The following is a 20,115-nucleotide window of genomic DNA, read 5'->3' as shown; positions in this document are numbered from 1 at the left end:
GGGGGACCTGAAGACTTTCTCCCTTTCCCAACCCAGTGTGGTTTCAAACGATGCTACCAAAGAAGTCTGCTGCCTTGTGGACATTTGTGTGTCTTGACCTCAGCTATGGGTATCGGATTAGTGTCTATTTTCTACATCTCCATTTCTAGATGTTCTAACGTAATGGCAAGTGGATAGTCTTTGGGGTCAAACAAGCCTGTACTTACATGCAATTACACTTGCGACTTTGGATATGCCTGTAAACTCTCAGTTTCTTCATCTGTAAAATGAGGAAAATGATTGTTCTTCATGTTGGCAGCCCTAAAAGAGATAATCATGTAAGGTGTGTAGTATAATAGCGGGCACCCAGGGACCATTTAGTGAGGTTTAGGTATTGTTCATTCATTCAGTAAATATTTACTGAGTGCCTCCTGTGTGCTAAGCACTGCTCTAGGTACTTGGGATAAATTACTGAATAAATCTGACAAAGATTCCTGCCCTCTTGGAGCATATATTTTAGCATGGAGAGATAGGTCATAAACAATAAATATAATAAAAAGGACACTGAATTTAAATCATGCTAAAAGGTAATAAATGTTATGGAAGCAATAAAAAATAGAATAGGGTAAGAAGGATTAAGATATAGCCTCTTCTCTAAAGAAAGATTTAACTATTATATATAAAGAAAAGGCACCATAAGTTTCTGGGTAGCAAATACAGCATTCTGGGATTTGTCTTCCAGAATTTAAGTACTAAGAAAATGATGAGTCATATTACTTCCTATATGACAGGAGAAGATCAGGGGAAACATCTAATGAAAGCAGAAAGCCAGTTATTCTTTTTTATTCCGCCCAGAAATGGACAGGTTTATTGCCAGTTCCTTCTTTAAAAGGCAATTGAGTTGTGTTCTGAATCCCCAAAATAAACCCTGCGTCCAAAGAGAGTAGCCTTCACCACGCATCAATCTCCGACTCTCATTGCTGTAAACCTGCAACTTGTTTGCGGAGAGAGAACTAGGAGTATCATTCCTGGTAATACCAGTTTCATACAATTGGCAGTTTGTAGATCCATAGAATTGTGGAATGGCAGGAAGAGACCACAAGCTCATCTAATTCAAGCCCCTCCTTCCACAGATAACATACCCTGAGGCCCAGAAAGACGTGATTCATTCTCTGCTTCATTTGCTTTGTTTCTACATTGAAAATACTATTCATCAGGCTCTTTTGCAGGTTAAATTCAAGTTTAGATGCTACAAGATACCCCCAGAATAGCATTAATCTTCCATAGGCAGGTGAATCAGGCTGTGAGAAGGAAGACATGTCCCCTCATAGAGTGGGAATTGAATGAGTAGCCAAAGGTGGAGGAAGGGCCATGCAGTTACCTCCCATCGCTCAGAGGTAACATGTTAACTCTGTCCACTGCTGGCCGAGCAGTGAGTGTAACTTAGCTTCCCCACAGAGCTCTCTGAGCTGTGGGAGCCCAAGGAGCCCTTGCTGCAGGCTTGACCTTTTCCACAGCAGCCTTTCTAGTTGAAACAGGAGATAGCAGGAGCACCTCAAATGAGGAAGGTAACCTTCATGCAAAGTCTAGTCAACCCTAGCGACCATCCTCAGAGTGGGGTGGAATGTGGGTTTCTGGGCTGCCTTGTAAATAAGTTAATAAGGCTAACTTTTACCAACCCTGGACAATTTTCAGTCCACAGACCTAGACTCTATAAGGCATCTCCTGATATTACGGTCAAGTGTCCTGCATAATATATCTAGGAAATATGGAGTGGACTCTTTCACTTCTGCTTAAAAATAGGCCTACTCACTCAGTTGGGTTAAATTAATTTCTAAAATAGCCAGGAATGGATAGAAACTGAAGGGTGTATGTGATAACCATAAAGATTTGTCTCTCAGTGTTCTACCCACTAGCCTTTGCTAGAGCATGACTGTTCTAACATTCATGTTGAGAAGTGGTTCAGACCCCCCCTGGTATTTGTTTTTAGACATGTCTACCTATACATTAGCTGTGGCAAATTACTAAACGGGAGAGTAAAATGTTACTTGTCAGCGGAAATTTAAATAATGGAAACAATAAGGCAATAAATAGAAGAAAAAATTGTGGTTATATTACTATTTAAGTAACTAAAATTTTTTAAAAACTAAAACTGAGATATTTTGGCTTCCCTGGTGGCACAGTGGTTAAGAATCCTCCTGCCAATGCAGGGGACACAGGTTCAAGCCCTGGTCTAGGAAGATCCCACATGCCACAGAGCAACTAAGCCCGTGTGCCACAACTCCTGAGCCTGCGCTCTAGAGCCCACAAGCCACAACTACTGAAGCCCGCGTGCCTAGAGTCCGTGCTCTGCGACAAGAGAAGCCACCACAGTGAGAAGCCTGCATGCTGTAATGAAGAGAAACCCCCGCTCTCCGTAACTAGAGAAAGCCCGAGCGCAGCAACGAAGACCCCAAAAAGCCAAAAATAAATAAATAAAATAAATAAATTAAAAATAAATAAATGGGCTTCCCTGGTGGCGCAGTGGTTGAGAATCTGCCTGCCAATGCAGGGGACACGGGTTCAAGCCCTGGTCTGGGAAGATCCCACATGCCGCGGAGCAACTAGGCCCGTGAGCCGCAATTACTGAGCCTGCGCGACTGGAGCCTGTGCTCCGCAACAAGAGAGGCCGCGATAATGAGAGACCCGCGCACCGTGATGAAGAGTGGCCCCCACTTGCCGCAACTAGAGAAAGCCCTTGCACAGAAACGAAGACCCAACACAGCCATAAATAAATAAATTAAATAAACCCAAAGTTAAAAAAAAAAATAAGCTGAAATATTTAAAAATAAATAAATAAATAAATAAAAATAAAAGTAAAAATGAGATATTTTTATGCTGAGAGACTGAAATAGAGAGGAAAACAGGATAACTATAAGGTAAATAATGCAAAGACAGAAAGAAAGGCCAAGGGACTGTTATTTATTATGATACTGTATGTCAGTAAATTTCAAGGATGATGTTGATCAAACTAAATTCGTGCTTGTATCTTTTAAGAGACCTTTTCTGGAAAGTATATTAGTGAAAAAAGGACTCAAAGCCTCCTGCTTATCCACTAACTTTGATGTTCTCCTGAAAGTTCCTTAAGAGTTTAGATTGGGAAACAGGAGAATCAAAAGGTCAGTAGAAAGTGTTGAGGCTGACATGATACCCATACCAAAGGAGGAATGTAGGACGAAGCTGCTGTATATCAAAAGTAGACCCAAAACAACCTTTCACAAAACCCAGGGAAAGTACAGTCTTTCAAGTTTTGCAACAGGGAAAAATGCAGCTGATAGAAAGATAGAAATGAGAAAAGAGACTGCAAACTCCAAGTGCTTGTTCCTGACCCTCCAGGGGGTTCTGAAGATGAAAGAGATGGACCCTCTGATCCCAGAAGCCCTGAGGGGGAGGGACTGACCAAATGACCAAAGACAGCCAAGAAGGACAGTTTACTAGAAGCTGACCCATAGTTCAGTAAAACCACCACCTTTTCCTCCCTTCTGGGAAACAGCTGAGCATTTTGTTTATACGCAGCAGTGCTAGGTTGTAAATATATATGAAGAAGCGGTTTTAAAGGAAAATTGTTAGAATAATAAAAATGAGTTCAACTCCTTTGTAGCGACTCAGTAAAGTCTAATGGCAACACATAGATAAGTCAGCAATGAAAATGGAACTTCTATTTTCAAGCTTTTGCACATATCTCTGTGTCATCCTGGGATGACCTACCCATCTTTTAATGTCCAGCTCTTCCACAAAGGATTCCCTGATAACCCCAGACAGAAATTGTCTCCAAGCCTGTGAATTCAACTTTTGTTTGCTCTAATCTTTCTGCTTATCTGCCTGCCTTCCTTCTGTCCTTCCATCCTTTCTTCCATGATTGACATAATTCAACACATCAGGCCTGGTAGCATTTACTCCCCTACTAGATGGTAAAGCTCTCAGAAAACAAGAGTCTTTTTTAAATTTTAATTAATTTATTTTATTTTATTATTTATTTTTGGCTGCACTGGATCTTCATTGCTGCGCGCGGGCTTTCTCTAGTTGCGGGAGAGCGGGGGCTACACTTCGCCGTGGTGCGCAGACTTCTCATTGTGGTGGCTTCTCTTGTTGCGGAGCATGGGCTCTAGGCTTCAGTAGTTGTGGCTTCAGTAGTTGTGGGCTTCAGTAGTTGTGGTTCACAGGCTCTAGAGCACAGGCTCAGTAGTTGTGGCGCACAGGCTTTGTTGCTCTGTGACATACGGGATCTTCCCGGACCAGGGCTCGAACCTGTGTCCCCTGCATTGGCAAGCAGATTCTTAACCATTGCGCCACCACAGAAGTCCTAACAAGAGTCATTAATTTATCTAATTTATCTTCATATCCCCCTCCCACCCCGGCTTCAAGCACGCTATTGTGCACACAGTGGATACTAAATAAGTTTTCTGTTGAATAAATGAAATTATTACAGAAAGTTAAGGCTTTCTGTTTGAAGTGAACCTTCTTTTGCACATTCTAAAATATCAGCTGGGTTGTGTGCTAAGTTTATGTTTAACATTACAGGAAACTACTCTTTTCCAAAGCAGCTATACCATTTTACATTCACATACTAAGGTACAAGGATTCCAGTTTATCCACATTAGTTATTTTCTGTCTTATTTTTTATAGCCATTCTTTTCGGTGTGTAGTGGGGTCTCATTGTGGTTTTAACTTGTGCTTACTTAATGGCTAACGATGTTGACCATCTTTTTAATGTGCGTGGTAGCCATTTGTGTATCTTCTTTGGTGAAATGCCTGCTCAAATCTTTTGCCCATTTTTAAATTGGATTTTTTTCTGCTTATTATTGAATCATTAGAGTTATTTAAATATTTTACATACAATTCCTTTATTAATGTTTGCAAATATTTTCTCTCATTCTGTGACTTGTCTTTTCATTCTTCTAACAGTGTCCTTCAAAGACCAGAACTTTTACATTTGATGAAGTTCAGTTCATCACTTCCCTTCCTTTTTTAATCATGCTTTTAATGTTATATCTAAGAACTCTTTGACTAACTCAACATCATAAAGAATTTCTCTTATCTTCTGAGTTTTATAATTTTACTTTACATTTAGAAATAATCCATTTTGAATTAATTTTTTGTATGTGATGTTGAGTAAAGTTCTAAATCCATCCCTTCACTTATGGATATACAATTGTCCCAGCACCATTTGTTGAAAAGACTATCCTTTCCCCCTTAAGTTCCTTAGCACCTTTATCAAAATTTAACTGACCATAAGTAAAAAGGTTTATATATGGACTCTCAATTCTGTTGCATGGATCTGTATGCCTGTCCTTATGCCAGCACCACACTTTCTTAATTATTATTGCTTTATAAAGAGTTTTGAAATTGGTAGATGTAAGTTCTCAAACTTAGTTCCTCTTCTACAAAAAAAAAATCTTGCCTATGTAATTCCTTCATATTCCCATATAAATTTTAAGATCACCGTGCTAATTTCTACAAAGAGAAAAGTCTGCTGTCAATATGATAAGAATTATGTTGAAACTGTAAATCAATTTTGAAAAATGTGTGTGTTTTAACAATGTTGACTCTTTCAATCCATGAACATGGGATATTTGTTTATTTAGATTTTGTTTCACTTATCATAATAATGTTTTGTAATTTTCAGTGTAGAAGTGTTATACTTCTATGTTAAAGTTATTCCTAAATATTTTATTCTTTTTGATAGTATTGTGAATGGAGTTATCTTAATTTTATTTTTGCATTGTTCATTGCTAGTAAACAGAAGTATAATTGATTTTTGTGTTTTGATTCTGTATCCTGTTACCTTGCTGAACTCATTTATTAGTAGTAGCATTTGTGTGTGTGTGCATGTGTGTGTGTTTGTATTCCTTGGCATTTTTTACATGTAGGATTATATCATGCATAACTAAAGGTAGACTTGCTTTCCAATTTTTTCAATTTTTTTTTACTAATTGCCTTGGCTATTCTTCAGTATAATGTGAACTTCAGTACAATGTTGAAGAGAAGTGGCAAGAGCAAATATCACACCCTTGTTCCCTTACTGTCTTAGGAAGAAAGGATTTAATTTTTTACTATTAGATATGATACTTGCTCTAGATTTTTCATAGATGGTCTTTATCAGATTGAGGAACTTCCCTTCTATTCCTCTTTTGTTGAGAGTTTTTAACATGAAGGTTGAAGTGATAATTTTTTTTTGTTTTTTATTCTGTTAATATGGTATATTACACTGATTGATTTTCAATTGTTAAATCGACCTTGCATTCCTGGAATAAATACCACTTGGCTATATGTTGCTGGATTCAGTTTACTAATGTTTTGTGAAGGATTTTTGTACCTGTGTTCTTGAAGGCTATTGGTCTGTGTTTTTTTTGTTGTTTATTATAATGTTTTTGTTTGGCTTTGATATCAGGTAATACTGGCCTTATAGAATAAGTTGGGAAGTGTTCCCTTCTCTTCTGTTTTTGAAAATATATGGAAATGATTTGTTTGTTTCTTCTTTACATATTCCATGGAATTCATCTGTGAAAACATATGGGCCTGGGCTTTTCATTGTGCAAAGATGTTAAATTATTAATTCAGTTTCTTTACTTGTTATTGATCTGTTCTGATTTTAAATTTCTTCTTGAGTTAGTTTTTGTAGTTTGAATCTTTATGGGAATTTTTCCATTTCATTTAAGTTGTCTAAATTTTTGGCATAAGTGCATTTATCATACTTCCTTGTGAGCCTTTTAATTTATGTGGGGTTGGTAGTGGTCTCCTCTTTTATTCTTGTTCTTGATAATTTGTGTCTTCTCTCTTTCTTCATGGTTAATCTAGTGTAAGGTTTGTCAATTTTCTTGATCTTTTCAATGAACCAACTTTTGTTTCACTGATTTTATCTGTTGTTGTTCTGTTTTCTATTTTATTGATTTCCTCCCTAATCTTTATTATATCTACCTTCTACTTGCTTCATATTTAATTTTTTTCTAACTTACAATGAAAGCTTAAGTTATTAATTTGAGACTTTTCTTCTTTTCTAATATAGACACTTAAAGCTATAAACTTACCTCTAATAACTGCTTTAGCTTTATCCCATAAATTTTGATATGTTGTGTTTTTGTTTTCATGTAGTTCAAAATACTTTCTAATTTCCCTTGTGATTTCTTTTCCCTTGTGGGTAATTTAGAAATATGTTGTTAGTTTCCTGATATATGAGGATTTTCTAAATTTCTTACTGTTGTAGATTCTTACTTAATTTTTCTGTTATCAGAGAATATATTTTGTATGGTTTAAATTCATTTAAATGGATTGAGATTGTTTTGTGAGTTAGCATATAAATTCTCCTGGAGAATGTTTAAAAGAATATGTACTTTGTTGTCATTGGGTAAAGTATTCTAGAAAGGTCAGTTGCATCAAGTTGATTGATAGTGTTATTCAAGTCTCCTATGTCCTTGCTGATTTTTGTCTAGTTGTTCTATCAGTTATTGAAAGTGGGGTATTGAAATCTCCAGCTATTTTCAATTTTCTATTTTTTCTTTCAATTCTGTCATTTTTTGCTTCATATATTTTAGGGCTCTGTTGGCAGGTGCATGTTCATATATAATTGTTATATTTTTTTGAGGAAATGACCTTCCTATCATTATGAAATGTCCCTCTTTGTCTCTAGTAATTTTTCCTAGTTAAAAGTATATTTTGTTTGATATTAATATAGCCACTCCAGCTCCTTATGGTTATTATTTGCATGGTATATCTTTTTCATCCTTTTACTTTAACAATATGTGTCTTTGAATTTAGAATGTGGCTCTTGTAGCAGCATATAGTTGGATTTTTAAAAATTCATTCTGACAATCTCTGCTGTTCCTTGGAGTTTTTAATCCATTCACATTTAATAAAATTACTGCTATGGTTGGACTTATGTTTACCAGTTTTGTTATTTTTTTCTGCATATCTCATATCTCTTTTGTTCATTTGTTTCTCCTTTACTGCCTTGTTTTGTGTTAAATAGATATTTTTAGTGTACCGTTTAATTCCTTTCTTTCTTGACTCTATTTTTTATTATTTTCTTAAGGGATTGCTTTAGAAATTATAATATGCATATTAACTAATCACAATCTACTTCAGATTTATATTAACTTCATACCAGTAAAATTTAGAAACTTTGCTCCAATATAGTTCCATTTCCTCCCTTATCCTTTGTACTGTTATCATATGCCTTACAACTGTATATGTTATAAACCCAACAGTGCAGTGTGATAAGTATTGTTTTATGTAATCTTATGTCTTTCAAAAAATTTAAGAAAATAGAAATATATGTATGCTTATATATTTAACCAGTTATTTACTTCCTGGTGCTCTTTATTTTTTGGTGTGGATTCAAATTACTGTCTGGTGTCATTTCCTTTAAACATGAGGGATTTGCTTTATCATTTCTTGTAAGACAGGTCTGCTAGCAATGGATTCTCTCGGTCTTTGTCTGGCAATGTCTTTGCTTTCAGTTTTGAGGAATAGTTTTGCTGGATATAGAATTCTTGATTTACTTTTTCCCCCAGCACTTAAATATGTCATACAAATGCCTGTGGGTTGTATCGTTTCTGATGTGAAGTCAATCATTAATACATTGTTCTCTTGTATGTGATGAATCATTTTACTCTTGGTGCTTTGAAGTTTTCTCTCTGACTTTTGCTTTCAACAGTTTGACTATATATGATATATCTACACGTGTATCTCTTTGTGAGTATCATACTTGGGTTTGTTGAGTATCTTGGATCCATAGATTAATATTTTCATCAAGTTTGGGGAATTTTAGTCCATTATTTCTTCAAATATATTTTCCTACCTTTTCTCTCTCTCTCCTCTTTCCAGTACTACCATGACTCATATATTGGTATGTTTAATGTTGTCTAACAGATCTCTGAGGCTTTAAAATTTTTTCTTCATTCTTTTTCTGTTTTTTTTTTTTTAGATTAGATAATTTCTATCTTCAGATTCACTGATTTTTTTTATTCTTCTATATAAAATCTGTTGAGTCCCTTTAATAAATTTTTCATTTAAGTCATTGTACTTTTAAACTCCAAAATATGCATTTGCTTCTATTTTATAATTCCTGTCTCTTTGTTGACATTCTCTCTTTTTGGGTCATTATTATAATACTTTCCTTTAATTCTTTAAACATGGTTTCCTTTATTGGCCTTTGAACGTATTTCTTATTACTGCTTTGAAGTCTTTGTTTGCTAAGTCCAACATCAGGGTGCACCTGGAGACATTTTTTATTTACTGATTTTTTTCTGCTGGTGTGTGTCACACTTTCCTATTTCTTGTCGTGTTTCATAATTTTTGTTGTAATTGAAAACGGAACATGTTGGGGGCTTCCCTGGTGGTACAGTGGTTAAGAATCTGCCTGCCAACGCAGGGGACACAGGTTCAATCCCTGGCCTGGGAAGATCCCACATGCCACGGAACAACTAAGCCCGTGTGCCACAACTACTGAGCCTGTGCTCGAGAGCCTGCGAGCCACAACTACTGAAGCCCACGTGCCTAGAGCCCGGGCTCCGCAACAGGAAAAGCCACTGCAATAAGAAGCCCGTGTACTGCAATGAAGAGTATCCCCTGCTCGCCACAACTAGAGAAAACCCACACACAGCAACAAAGACCCAGCACAGCCAAAAAAAAAAAAAGAAAATGGGACCTGTTAGATAATATACTGTAGTAATTCTGGATTCTGAATTTTCCCCTAAATGTGTTGTTGCTCTGTTTTGTTTTTGTTTAATTACTTGCCTAAACACATTTATAGAATCTGTTTACCTAGCACTGTGTTACTGCTGATGTCTCTGTTTAGTTTTTTTAAAAAATTGTCATTCTCATTTTTAAGCCTGAATTCATAGGGATCACCTTGTATTTGCACAGATTAATGGCCAATCAATGAATGGTCAGACACTGTGCTCAAGCATCTCAAGACAGTAAAGTTTCCATCTTCTGGCAATAGATCTGTGTGTGTGTTGGGGAGCACATTTGAAGTTCAGGTAATTTTAAAGTATGTATGCCCTGGATTTGCTTACCTCTAGACTCTCTTGTGTCTCCTCTGCACATGTACACAGGTTTACAGTTAGCCAATGATGTGTGGATAACCTGAGCCCTCTCCAGTTTTTTTCTATTCAGGCACATGGAGAGCTTATGAAGGCCCCCATGGTGGTCTTTTTTTTTTTTGGCTGCGTTGGTCTTCGTTGCTGTGTGCAGGCTTTCTCTGGTTGCGGCGAGTGGGGCTACTCTTCGTTGTGGTGTGTGAGCTTCTCATTGCAGTGGCTTGTCTTTGCTGTGGAGCACAGGCTCTAGGCGTGCGGGCGTCAGTAGTTGTAGCACACGGGCTCAGTAGTTGTGGCATGTGGGCTCTAGAGCACAGGCTCAGTAGTTGTGGCACACGGGCTTAGTTGCTCCGCGGCATGTGGGATTCCCGGACCAGGGCTCGAACCCATGTCCCCTGCGTTGGCAGGTGGATTCTTAACCACTGCGCCACCAGGGAAGTCCCCCCATGGTGGTCTTATTTTTCAAATCTTCCTGTTAAATTTCAGGCTGACCTGCCAGTCTGCTGCTTGCTCCAACCGTGATTGCATGCTGTGATTGATTGAGCTGCTGGTCTTCCCTTGTTTGTTTGCCACTTAGATGGCTCGTGTTACTCACAATGTTGCTGGTTGTGGAGGTTTATCATGCTCTGCTCCAAGTCAAGTCAACCCCTCTGGCAGTGAACATTATGATTTTCTCACCTTTTCCCACCTTGGTAGAACTACCTTATGGATTGAGCTGGGGGGTGGGGGGTGGAGAAAGACTAGGCAAGAATGTCACACAGACTTCCACTTATTCATACCTGAAGTTCAGTATCTTTTTATGAATAAGCACTTGTCAGTGTAGTGTATGCCTTTGGTTGATTTTCAGAGCCCTGAATGGGTTGGTTTTGACAATTGTATCCAGTTTTATCATTGCTTTTTGGGGAGAGAAACTGCTGAACTACTCACTCCACCATACTAGAAGTCCCACCTCTGCATTGGTCATTTTTATTAGCTCCTCAGCTGATTCTGATGGCAAGTCAGGGTTGAGAATCACTGAGATAGGGTATGATTACAGGAGGATGAATCTTGATTTCACTTCATTCAATAAGTTTATTGAACACTATCAGGCAGTGCACACAGTACTGAGTATACAAAGGTAACTTAGGCCATCCACCTCCTTGAATAGTCATAGGCAATGGGAAAGATAGAGAGGGAAACCAATAATACAATATAACCGTAGGCATATAGGGATGCGTGTCTACAGCCGATCATTTTTTCTGAAACATGCTGATAGGTTGTCATAATTTTTTTAGAAAGTAATATAGCCATTAAGTAGATCCATATTTAACATAAGTGTGAACAAAGTTACTCATCCTGGGGAACTAGGACAACATAACTTTAAAGAACTAGCATTTTACTTCATGTAAAGTTTAATGAGTTTTTTAATGCTTTATTTTTCATTGGACTGTGATGATTTCATAACCTCAATTGATGTGAATAAATTCAGGAATAGCAAATCAACATCAGAGTCATTATGGGCAGTGTGACATGGTGTTGTGGTTTCCAAAGTGGGGAATCCATGAAGGCAAGCCATGGAAGTGTAGGAAGAAATATGAGCACTTCTGTATTTTTTAAAAAGTCAAATTTGGCCCATAAAATTTTTCTTTTGATTGAATTTCATAAAGTGAGAATATTTATACAGCAGTAAATGTGTAGAATTTATAAATAAACAGATATATACAGGTGGCATGCCCCCAATATTTTTGGATTGAGAGGACTCAGTCACAAAAGTTAGAGACCACTGATGTAGTGGAAAGAACACTAACCTAGGTGGATGCTAGTCCTAATTCACCTACCAACTTGCTGTATGAACCTGGGCAAGTTACAAAGATATTCCAGGTCTTCCACATCTATAAAATGAGTGTGGTATAAATATCTCTGAGATCTCTTCCAGTTCTGAGATTCTATAAGTAGTTTTGTTCTTGCTATTCCTGTTAAGAATAATTATGAAGCTGTAAGAGCGGAAGGTTATGTTGTTTTTGTTGTTGTTGTTGTTTGTATTTGAACTGGATGGAGGTGCAAGTCTATTTCTGAGTCCCTGGGACATTTCCAGAAAGAGCTTTCTGTACCTGGGCTACATCCCTTCTCTGTGGTGCTGCTGGTCATAGGTGTGATGATGTCATACACACCATGATACTTCTTTAAATTCTGCTAACTTTAGACATATTAAGAGGACATACCACAATTAGTAGCAGAGTACAGGTAGATGTACCTAGACACAGTTACAGACACATGGGTGCACCCATGCACACGCAAATCAATCCTTACCTATAGCTTAGTTTCCCTGCCTTCATAAATTGAAGTTCAGAAAGATTCAAGATTTAAGACATAAAGAACATTAAATTTAGGGGTTTTTAAAAAAATTTTTATTTATTTTTGGGTGCGTTGGGTCTTTGTTGCCGCACGTGGGCTTTCTCTAGTTGCTGCGAGCGGGGGCTACTCTTCGTTGCGATGCACAGGCTTCTCAATGCGGTGGCTTCTCTTGTTGCGGAGCACGGGCTCCGAGCGCATGGGCTTCAGCGGTTGCAGCACGTGGGCTCAGTAGTTGTGGTGCGCTGGCTCTAGAGCACAGGCTCAGTAGTTGTGGCACACGGGTTTAGTTGCTCTGCGGCATGTGGGATCTTCCTGGACCAGGGGTTGAACCCGTGTCCCCTGCATTGACAGGCGGATTCTTAACCACTGAGCTACCAGGGAAGTCCCGTTAAATATAGTTTTAATAGTTAAAAGACCCACATTGATCCATACATATCAAGTTAAGTGTCTACTCAAAAACTGACTTATAAGACAGAGTATTATTTTCAAAATTTAGATACAACTAAAAGCCCAAGAGGTTAGCAAGCCCTTATTTAGCTCTTTGATGTAACTTCAAAGAAATTTAAATTTAAAAAAAGAAATTTAAGTTTTACATATCTATTGAACTCCTCTAAAAACATTATTTGACTTTAAAATTCAATAGAATAAGATGTTAGACTTCAGTGTTCCTGGGTCATAACAAAATAGACATGGCTTTCCTTCAAATAATTAGTTACACTGATTATTGCATAGTCAGTTCCTTAAAACTTTGTTTCTCTGATTTAGTTTTGTTTGTTAACTTCGATAAATGACTTAGCATTACCAAATAGTCTGTTGGCACAGTATTTTAACATCTAATCCTTCACACACTCTTTTTTTGTTAGGATTCAAAAGCTTGAAAAAACTTTAGAGAGCATAACAAGTGTTTGATATTTTCTAAATACTTTGGATTTTCTAAATAATACTATATAATATATGATTTTCTAAATAATACTATATAATATATAAAATCATAATGCTTTTTTTGAAGCCTTTTGTTCCAAATGAAATATTATGTGAAACTGATGATAGTACCATGAATCTTTACCATAAAGTTTAACTATTAAAAATCATTTGCTGGGCTTCCCTGGTGGCGCAGTGGTTGAGAATCTGCCTGCCGATGCAGGGGACACGGGTTCGAGCCCTGGTCTGGGAAGATCCCACATGCCACGGAGCGACTAGGCCCGTGAGCCACAACTACTGAGCCCGCGCGTCTGGAGCCTGTGCTCCGCAACGAGAGAGGCCGCGACAGTGAGAGGCCCGCGCACAGCGATGAAGAGTGGCCCCCGCTTGCCACAACTGGAGAAAGCCCTGGCACAGAAACAAAGACCCAACGCAGCCATAAATAAATAAATAAATAAAATTAAAAAAAAAAAAAAAAATCATCTGCTGTGATTTACTTGTGAGAATGGAATAATCACATTCTGGCACATTCTATGTAATAAGTGAATCATTTTAAAGGTTTATCTTAAAGGGAAAATGACAGAAAAAAAGGAACAACAGTACAAGAAAAAGAATGACAAATCACAGCTGTTTTGATATAAATAAACATTGAAAATATGAGCTCATGAGAATATGACTGCAGATAGTAGAATGAAAGTAAAAAGAGCAAAAACAGAAAAACAGAAGAAAAATTAGAAAATGCAAATGTTCTATAAATAGAAAAAAATGAAACAGACTCCATAATTAATTTTATTTTGTATAGTAATGGAATTAAAGGAGTGAAGGAAAATACCACTTTAAACTTAGAACTGTATTAGCACAGCCTGTACTTTGTAACCTGCTAGGGGTATAGAATGCAATCATTTTGCTGCTGCCTGGAACAGCCAGCCAGGAACAAATTTCACTAAGCCTTCCAATTGGTAACCAATCCACAATTTTGAATTCAAGGTTCTAACCTTTGGCATTAATGCTGATCATAGAATAAGAGCTAGATATTCACCCTAGGGGAGGGGGTAGTTAGTGGGAGAGGAAAAGGTTTGCCATTTCTGTGCTACAACTCCACTCCAGGAATTAAAGACAGTAGCCCACCCTATACTCTCAGGCTACCTTTGCACCCCCTGTACTTCTTAGAAGCCCTGCAGGTCTGTGCTACTTGCTTAGCAGGGGATAGGATTATTTGCATTATTATGTATCCATTTTGTACTCTGTATATGTACTGTCTTCTTTTGATTTAGATAATCTCTTTGCTTTTGCTAATGCTTTTTAAAGACTGGGAAACGATCAAGGTTTGGACACTTTGGAAGGTTTTGCTGTTTTAACTGGGCAGCTGGCTTTTTCCATGCCACACCACTCACATGCTTCACTTTGTCTTCAAATTTTCTCTACACCAGGGACCTTTTTAATATTAACTTTTAATTTTAGAATCAGTTCAAGTCTGTAGAAAAGTTACAAGGATAGTACAGAGAGTTCCTGTACAGCTTCCTATTGTGAGTATCTTTCATTACAATGTAGACGAGAGGCTTTTAGCCTGAGCCCATGGAGTGTTCACAGAGTCCATGAACTTCTGAAATTTATGCCAAATTCTATACATTTGAAAGAAAATGCACGTCATTTCATTCAAGAACTATATAGATTAAGATTGTCCTTTTAATTTCATCAATTCTTTTCTCTAGGTGCAATCTCTGCTGTCATGTTTTCCACTCTGCTAACACAGTTTTTGGTTTATTAGAATAATAACTACCTCCAAGTGTACACTCGCACCAGTGTGCATGGGTGGGTGGATTTTTGTGTGCAACAGCACTAACAAAGGGTTCTTCATCAAACCTGTAACTTTCCGAGTCACTCTATGCTGTGTGTTCACAGAAAGTATATTAACTCTGTTGTTTGATGAACTCAGTGTCCTTTCAGACGGAGTCTGTCTACACTACATAAAGGCCTCAAGTTGAACCTAGAGGCCCTGCATCAGAATTGCCTGGGCTCCCAATACAGAAAATCTGCTTTTGTATCAATCCCCTGAAAGCATTTGGATACACAATGTATCCAAACCATTTATGTAGACCACCTAAATTTCCAACATTAACTTAACAGCAAAGGGTATTTGGAACTATTACCAAAGCACTGCCACTTTCCCTCGAAATTTTAAAGGGGAAAAAGCCATGAAATTTGACATAAATACACTACCATGTGTAAAATAGATAGCTAGTGGGAACCTGCTGTATAGCACAGGGAGCTCAGCTTGGTGCTCTGTGATGGCCTACTTGGGTGGGATGGTGGTGGGGGGAGGGAGGTCCAAGAGGGAGGGGATGTGTGTATGCATATGGCTGATTCACTTCACTGTGCAGAAACTAACACAACATCGTAAAGCAGTTATACTGCAATTTAAAAAAATTGCTATAGACCTGTTTTTCTCTTGTGTCTAGATAGAGTGCATTATATGAGGGCATTCTCACGCTAGCTCTAAAGATAAAAGATGATTATAACATTAGCCGTCTAGGATTCTGTGAAACGTCCCCAAACTTAAAACTTCCTTTTATAAGCATTTTTTAAAATTATCGACTAACATTAGGGTGTTTTTTTTTTTTCAGACTTACAGATTCCAGTCTGATGTTAGAAGATTATTCATCCAAGTTGAGCCCCCAAACAAAGAGAGCCAAGAAAAGCCTTCTCTCTGGAGAGAAGAAAGAAAATCTGCCAAGTGACTACATGGTGCCCATTTTCTCAGGACGGTATGTACGGATTCTCTCCCTGGATCTGATTATTAGAAAGTGGAGAGTAAATGTTGTCAGGTAGTGATAATAATAGCAGCTGTCATTTATTGAGCACTTACTATGTACTGGTTGAGAAAGGTCTGTGGAACCTCAGAACCATGAACGGAGGGAGATGTGTTCATTGTAAAAATGTTTGCCATCACATAGGATGGCTATATGACAAAAGAGAATGATCAGCAACTTATTTCTAATTATGTAACTAGTTGAAATTAGAAGCCCAGTATTGGATGCTAGTGTTTGGACACTATATATAGTCACTATGTTTAGAGTAGAAAGAAAGGTTAAAACTATAAAATATCGGGTGAACTAAAAGAAAAAAATCAGATGATATGTTTAGGTAGATTGGTTGCCAGTGTGGTTTTAATTATTATTCATTATGAAGAAAAAAAGCCTTAGATAACGTAGACTAAGTAAAAGAATTGCACCATAACTTGAATGCCTGGCTTATGTTTGTTAAATGTAAAATAGATTACTATTTATTTTGAGGTAAAGTTCAAACAAAATAATCACTAAATCACCAGTTTGTGTAATGCCAAATTTCTGTTTATAATATAAACATTTTTTTGAATGATAATATATACAAAGGAATCTTGAAAGGAGACTTGTCCAAGAAACCAACTTAAAGTTTAACAGGAACTTTCTGAGTCTTCCCTGTTTATTTTCCTTTGAATGGAGAATTATTCACAGAGCTAAGATGGTTCAGAATGAGGTCGTCTTCTCCGGGCAAGTGCTCTCAGGAAAATCACTAGGCAATAATGCAGGTGTGATTTTGGGTGACCTACCTCTGTTTCCCTCCATTTTTTCTTCCCACTGCTTTCTGATGGTTCCTTTCTGAATTGTTTCAGAAGCTAATGTCATAATTGCGCTGAACCTACTTAGGAAAGTAAGGGGATAAACAATATTCTATTTTTAGCTTTTTATTTTATATCTTTGACTTTTTTTAATATCTGATTTTTTAAAGTGAACTTTCCAAACAAACATGCTTATATTGTTAATTATGCTTGCCCAGAATCAGCCTCTTCACAGTTGGTTTAATGACACTCATATTCCTTTTAGGAGATGGCTAGGTTAGAGAAGTGTAATATTTTACTTTCTGTTTTTTTCTCACTCTGTTTTTAAAAAATCATTTAAAAATCATGTCAGCTTAGCGTTAACCTACATGGCATGCCTCTCCACCTGTGTGGGCACGAAGTGAAGCTGCTCACTCTCACCATCTTCTCCCTGCCTTTTCCCAACCAAACCATTTTGTCCCCTCCAGGCCAGTCTCAAGAAATGATCATTTAGGGCTTCCCTGGTGGCGCAGTGGTTGAGAATCCGCCTGCCAATGCAGGGAACATGGGTTCGATCCCTGGTCCGGGAAGATCCCACATGCTGCAGAGCAACTAAGCCCCTTGCGCTACAACTACTGAGCCTGTGCTCTAGAGCCCACGAGCCACAACCACTGAGCCCGTGTGCTGCAACTACTGAAGCCCGTGTGCCTAGAGCCTGTGCTCTGCAACAAGAGAAGCTACTGCAGTAAGAAGCCCGCACACCGCAACAAAGAGTAGCCCCCACTCACGGCAACTAGAGAAAGCCCGCGCACAGCAACAAAGACCCAACACAGCCAAAAATAAATAAATAAAATAAATATTAGAAAAATAAATAAATGATAATTTACAAAATAAACTGTGATAAAAGAAAATGTGAATAAAAATTTTATCTTCTAGGTTTTATTTCCAGTTCGCCTTCATTTTTTATATGGAGCCATCTCCTATATTCTGTTACTATGAAAATAACACTGCATAATGGTATTGACAGTATGAACAATCTAAGAGGATGGGAAAGTAATGAACATTTGCTGAGTACCTATTGTTTGCTGGGAATCACTCTAGGTGCATTATATAAACTATCTTGCTAAGTCCTCCATCCAGCCCTGGAGAAATATTAATATGTCAATTTTTGGACAAGGAAATCTAAGCTCTGTGACTTGCTGAAAGTCACATGGCTGGTAGTGGATGAGCTGAGAGTCCCCCTAGGATTGACAAATGCAGTCGTAGTATATTTCTGGAGAATACGGTTTCTTCTGGATGGCACTTGAAAATTCCACTTCTTATAGTCTGATAAGTAGAACTAACTTTATGTCAGCAACAGGTTTTAAATTGAAATCATCAGATATAGAGTATTGGAAAGGTTTTAAATTTATTTTAAATTTGCAGTAGTGTGTTTTTGATGTTAGCATCATATTCTTGCTCTTGTACCCAAATTATAGCAGGGTTACCACTGACATGCACTTATATTTACTTAAAGGCAAATGTCCCTGCTGTCCTGGGTCAAAAATATATTTTTAAGTGTACTTGAGTTTTCCTGTGAAATAATTACAGTTTTTTTCCCCAAGGTTTACCTTATTTGCAAATGGAAAAGGCAGGGAAACCATGACTCCATTCTGTCCTCTAGAGCCACCTCCACTGTTAAAAGGCATGTGAACTTAAAGTTCTGTCACTTAGAGTTGTCTCGACTTGGGGCCGGACTAGCATTGAATATAATCCATTACTATACATATTGAATCATATTACAAACCTCATTTCAAATCTCTATATTGTATATTAGCCTCTATAGAGAATTCCAAGTAGATTCTCATGAGGTTTGTTTTGTATTCACTTATTAATTCATTCACTTCCTATCTCATTCAAAAAAAAAAATTAGAGGTAATTATCTCAGGACACTAAGCTAAAAATGTTCCATCTTCCTTTTTCTCCCCCTAAATTATAGGAGATAACTTCCTTGGTAGAGACTACTTATTAATATTTGGAGAGATAGAGAGAAGGGAAAAGAAATTAAAATTTACTCACTAAGTTGAGTAAAACGCAAGGTGGACTAATTTGTCTACCATATGTTTTAGTAATATTCCATGAGAAATTCCAAACTTGTGCAAATGTTGAGTCCTACTTGTCAGCAAACTATATAGATTCAGGTGCCAGGGACTTATAAACACAATGGCAGTGTTTGCTTGAAGTTTGAAGTAATTATTCTATTAATTAATTAATTTATTTTTGGGTGTGTTGGGTCTTTGTTTCTGCGCGAGGGCTTTCTCTAGTTGCGGCAAGTGGGAGCCACTCTTCATCGCAGTGCGCGGGCCTCTCACTGTCGCGGTCTCTCTTGCTGCGGAGCACAGGCTCCAGACGCGCAGGCTCAGTAGTTGTGGTTCATGGGCTCTAGAGCACAGGCTCAGTAGTTGTGGTGCACAGGCCTAGTTGCTCCGCGGCATGTGGGATCTTCCCAGACCAGGGCTCGAACCCGTGTCCCCTGCATTGGCAGGCACACTCTCAAGCACTGCGCCACCAGGGAAGCCCTGAAGTAATTATTCTTATAAGAAAAACAAATGTACAATTCTGCCTTAAGAGGTCTCAGGAGACTCAATTTCAAGAGAATCTTCAATATAATCAACATACTCCTCACTGAAACATGTAATAGGATTGACAACAAAGGTATTGAAGGAGCTTTAAAATAATCCAAATATTTTAAACAACATTACTAAATCACAGCACAAATTCTATCATAAACTGCTGTACTAGGCACAGCACTTTAGGATGTAACCACTCACTTGCCATCACCATCATCAATTATGAGTAAAAACAAGTCACTTCTGTCAGCATCAACACTTCAATTGTGAGTTTGATCATGTCTTTACAACAGGGCTGTGTGTAAGCACAAAGTAAGGTTGTCATATTAAATATGTATATACACACACACAACCTTTATTATCATGGAACGGAAACCCACTAGGCTTAAGGATCTCACGTAAATTTACAACTTATTTCTGCGTGCAGCACCTCTGGGCAATGCATTACATCATCTGAGTTACAGAATCCAGATCAAGCACATAGTCGAAAATCAGAATCACAGCCACACAAACTGTCTGTCATTTTACAATATCAACTTTTCTGGAAGGAAGTCGTAACTTAATCTTTTTTTATAGACTAAATCATATTTAAACGCACTAAGGAAACCAAAGAAAT

General features: G+C 37.7%; 1 protein-coding gene across 1 annotated transcript in view; it reads left to right on the top strand.

Moving 5' to 3' along the window:
• MYOM1 (myomesin 1) overlaps positions 1-20,115 on the top strand; it is a 137,264-nt gene that overhangs the window by 10,868 nt on the left and 106,281 nt on the right. Inside the window, exon 3 of the mRNA XM_082353480.1 lies at positions 15,938-16,078. Within this exon, the coding sequence (XP_082209606.1) occupies positions 15,938-16,078 (141 nt within the window). The remainder of the gene's footprint in view (positions 1-15,937; positions 16,079-20,115) is intronic.

Source organism: Balaenoptera borealis, assembly GCF_965194805.1.
Source record: "Balaenoptera borealis genome assembly, chromosome: 14".
Classification (NCBI taxonomy): domain Eukaryota; kingdom Metazoa; phylum Chordata; class Mammalia; order Artiodactyla; family Balaenopteridae; genus Balaenoptera; species Balaenoptera borealis.
The sequence above is the reverse complement of the archived record's forward strand: the minus strand, read 5'-3'. Positions and strand labels throughout refer to the sequence as shown.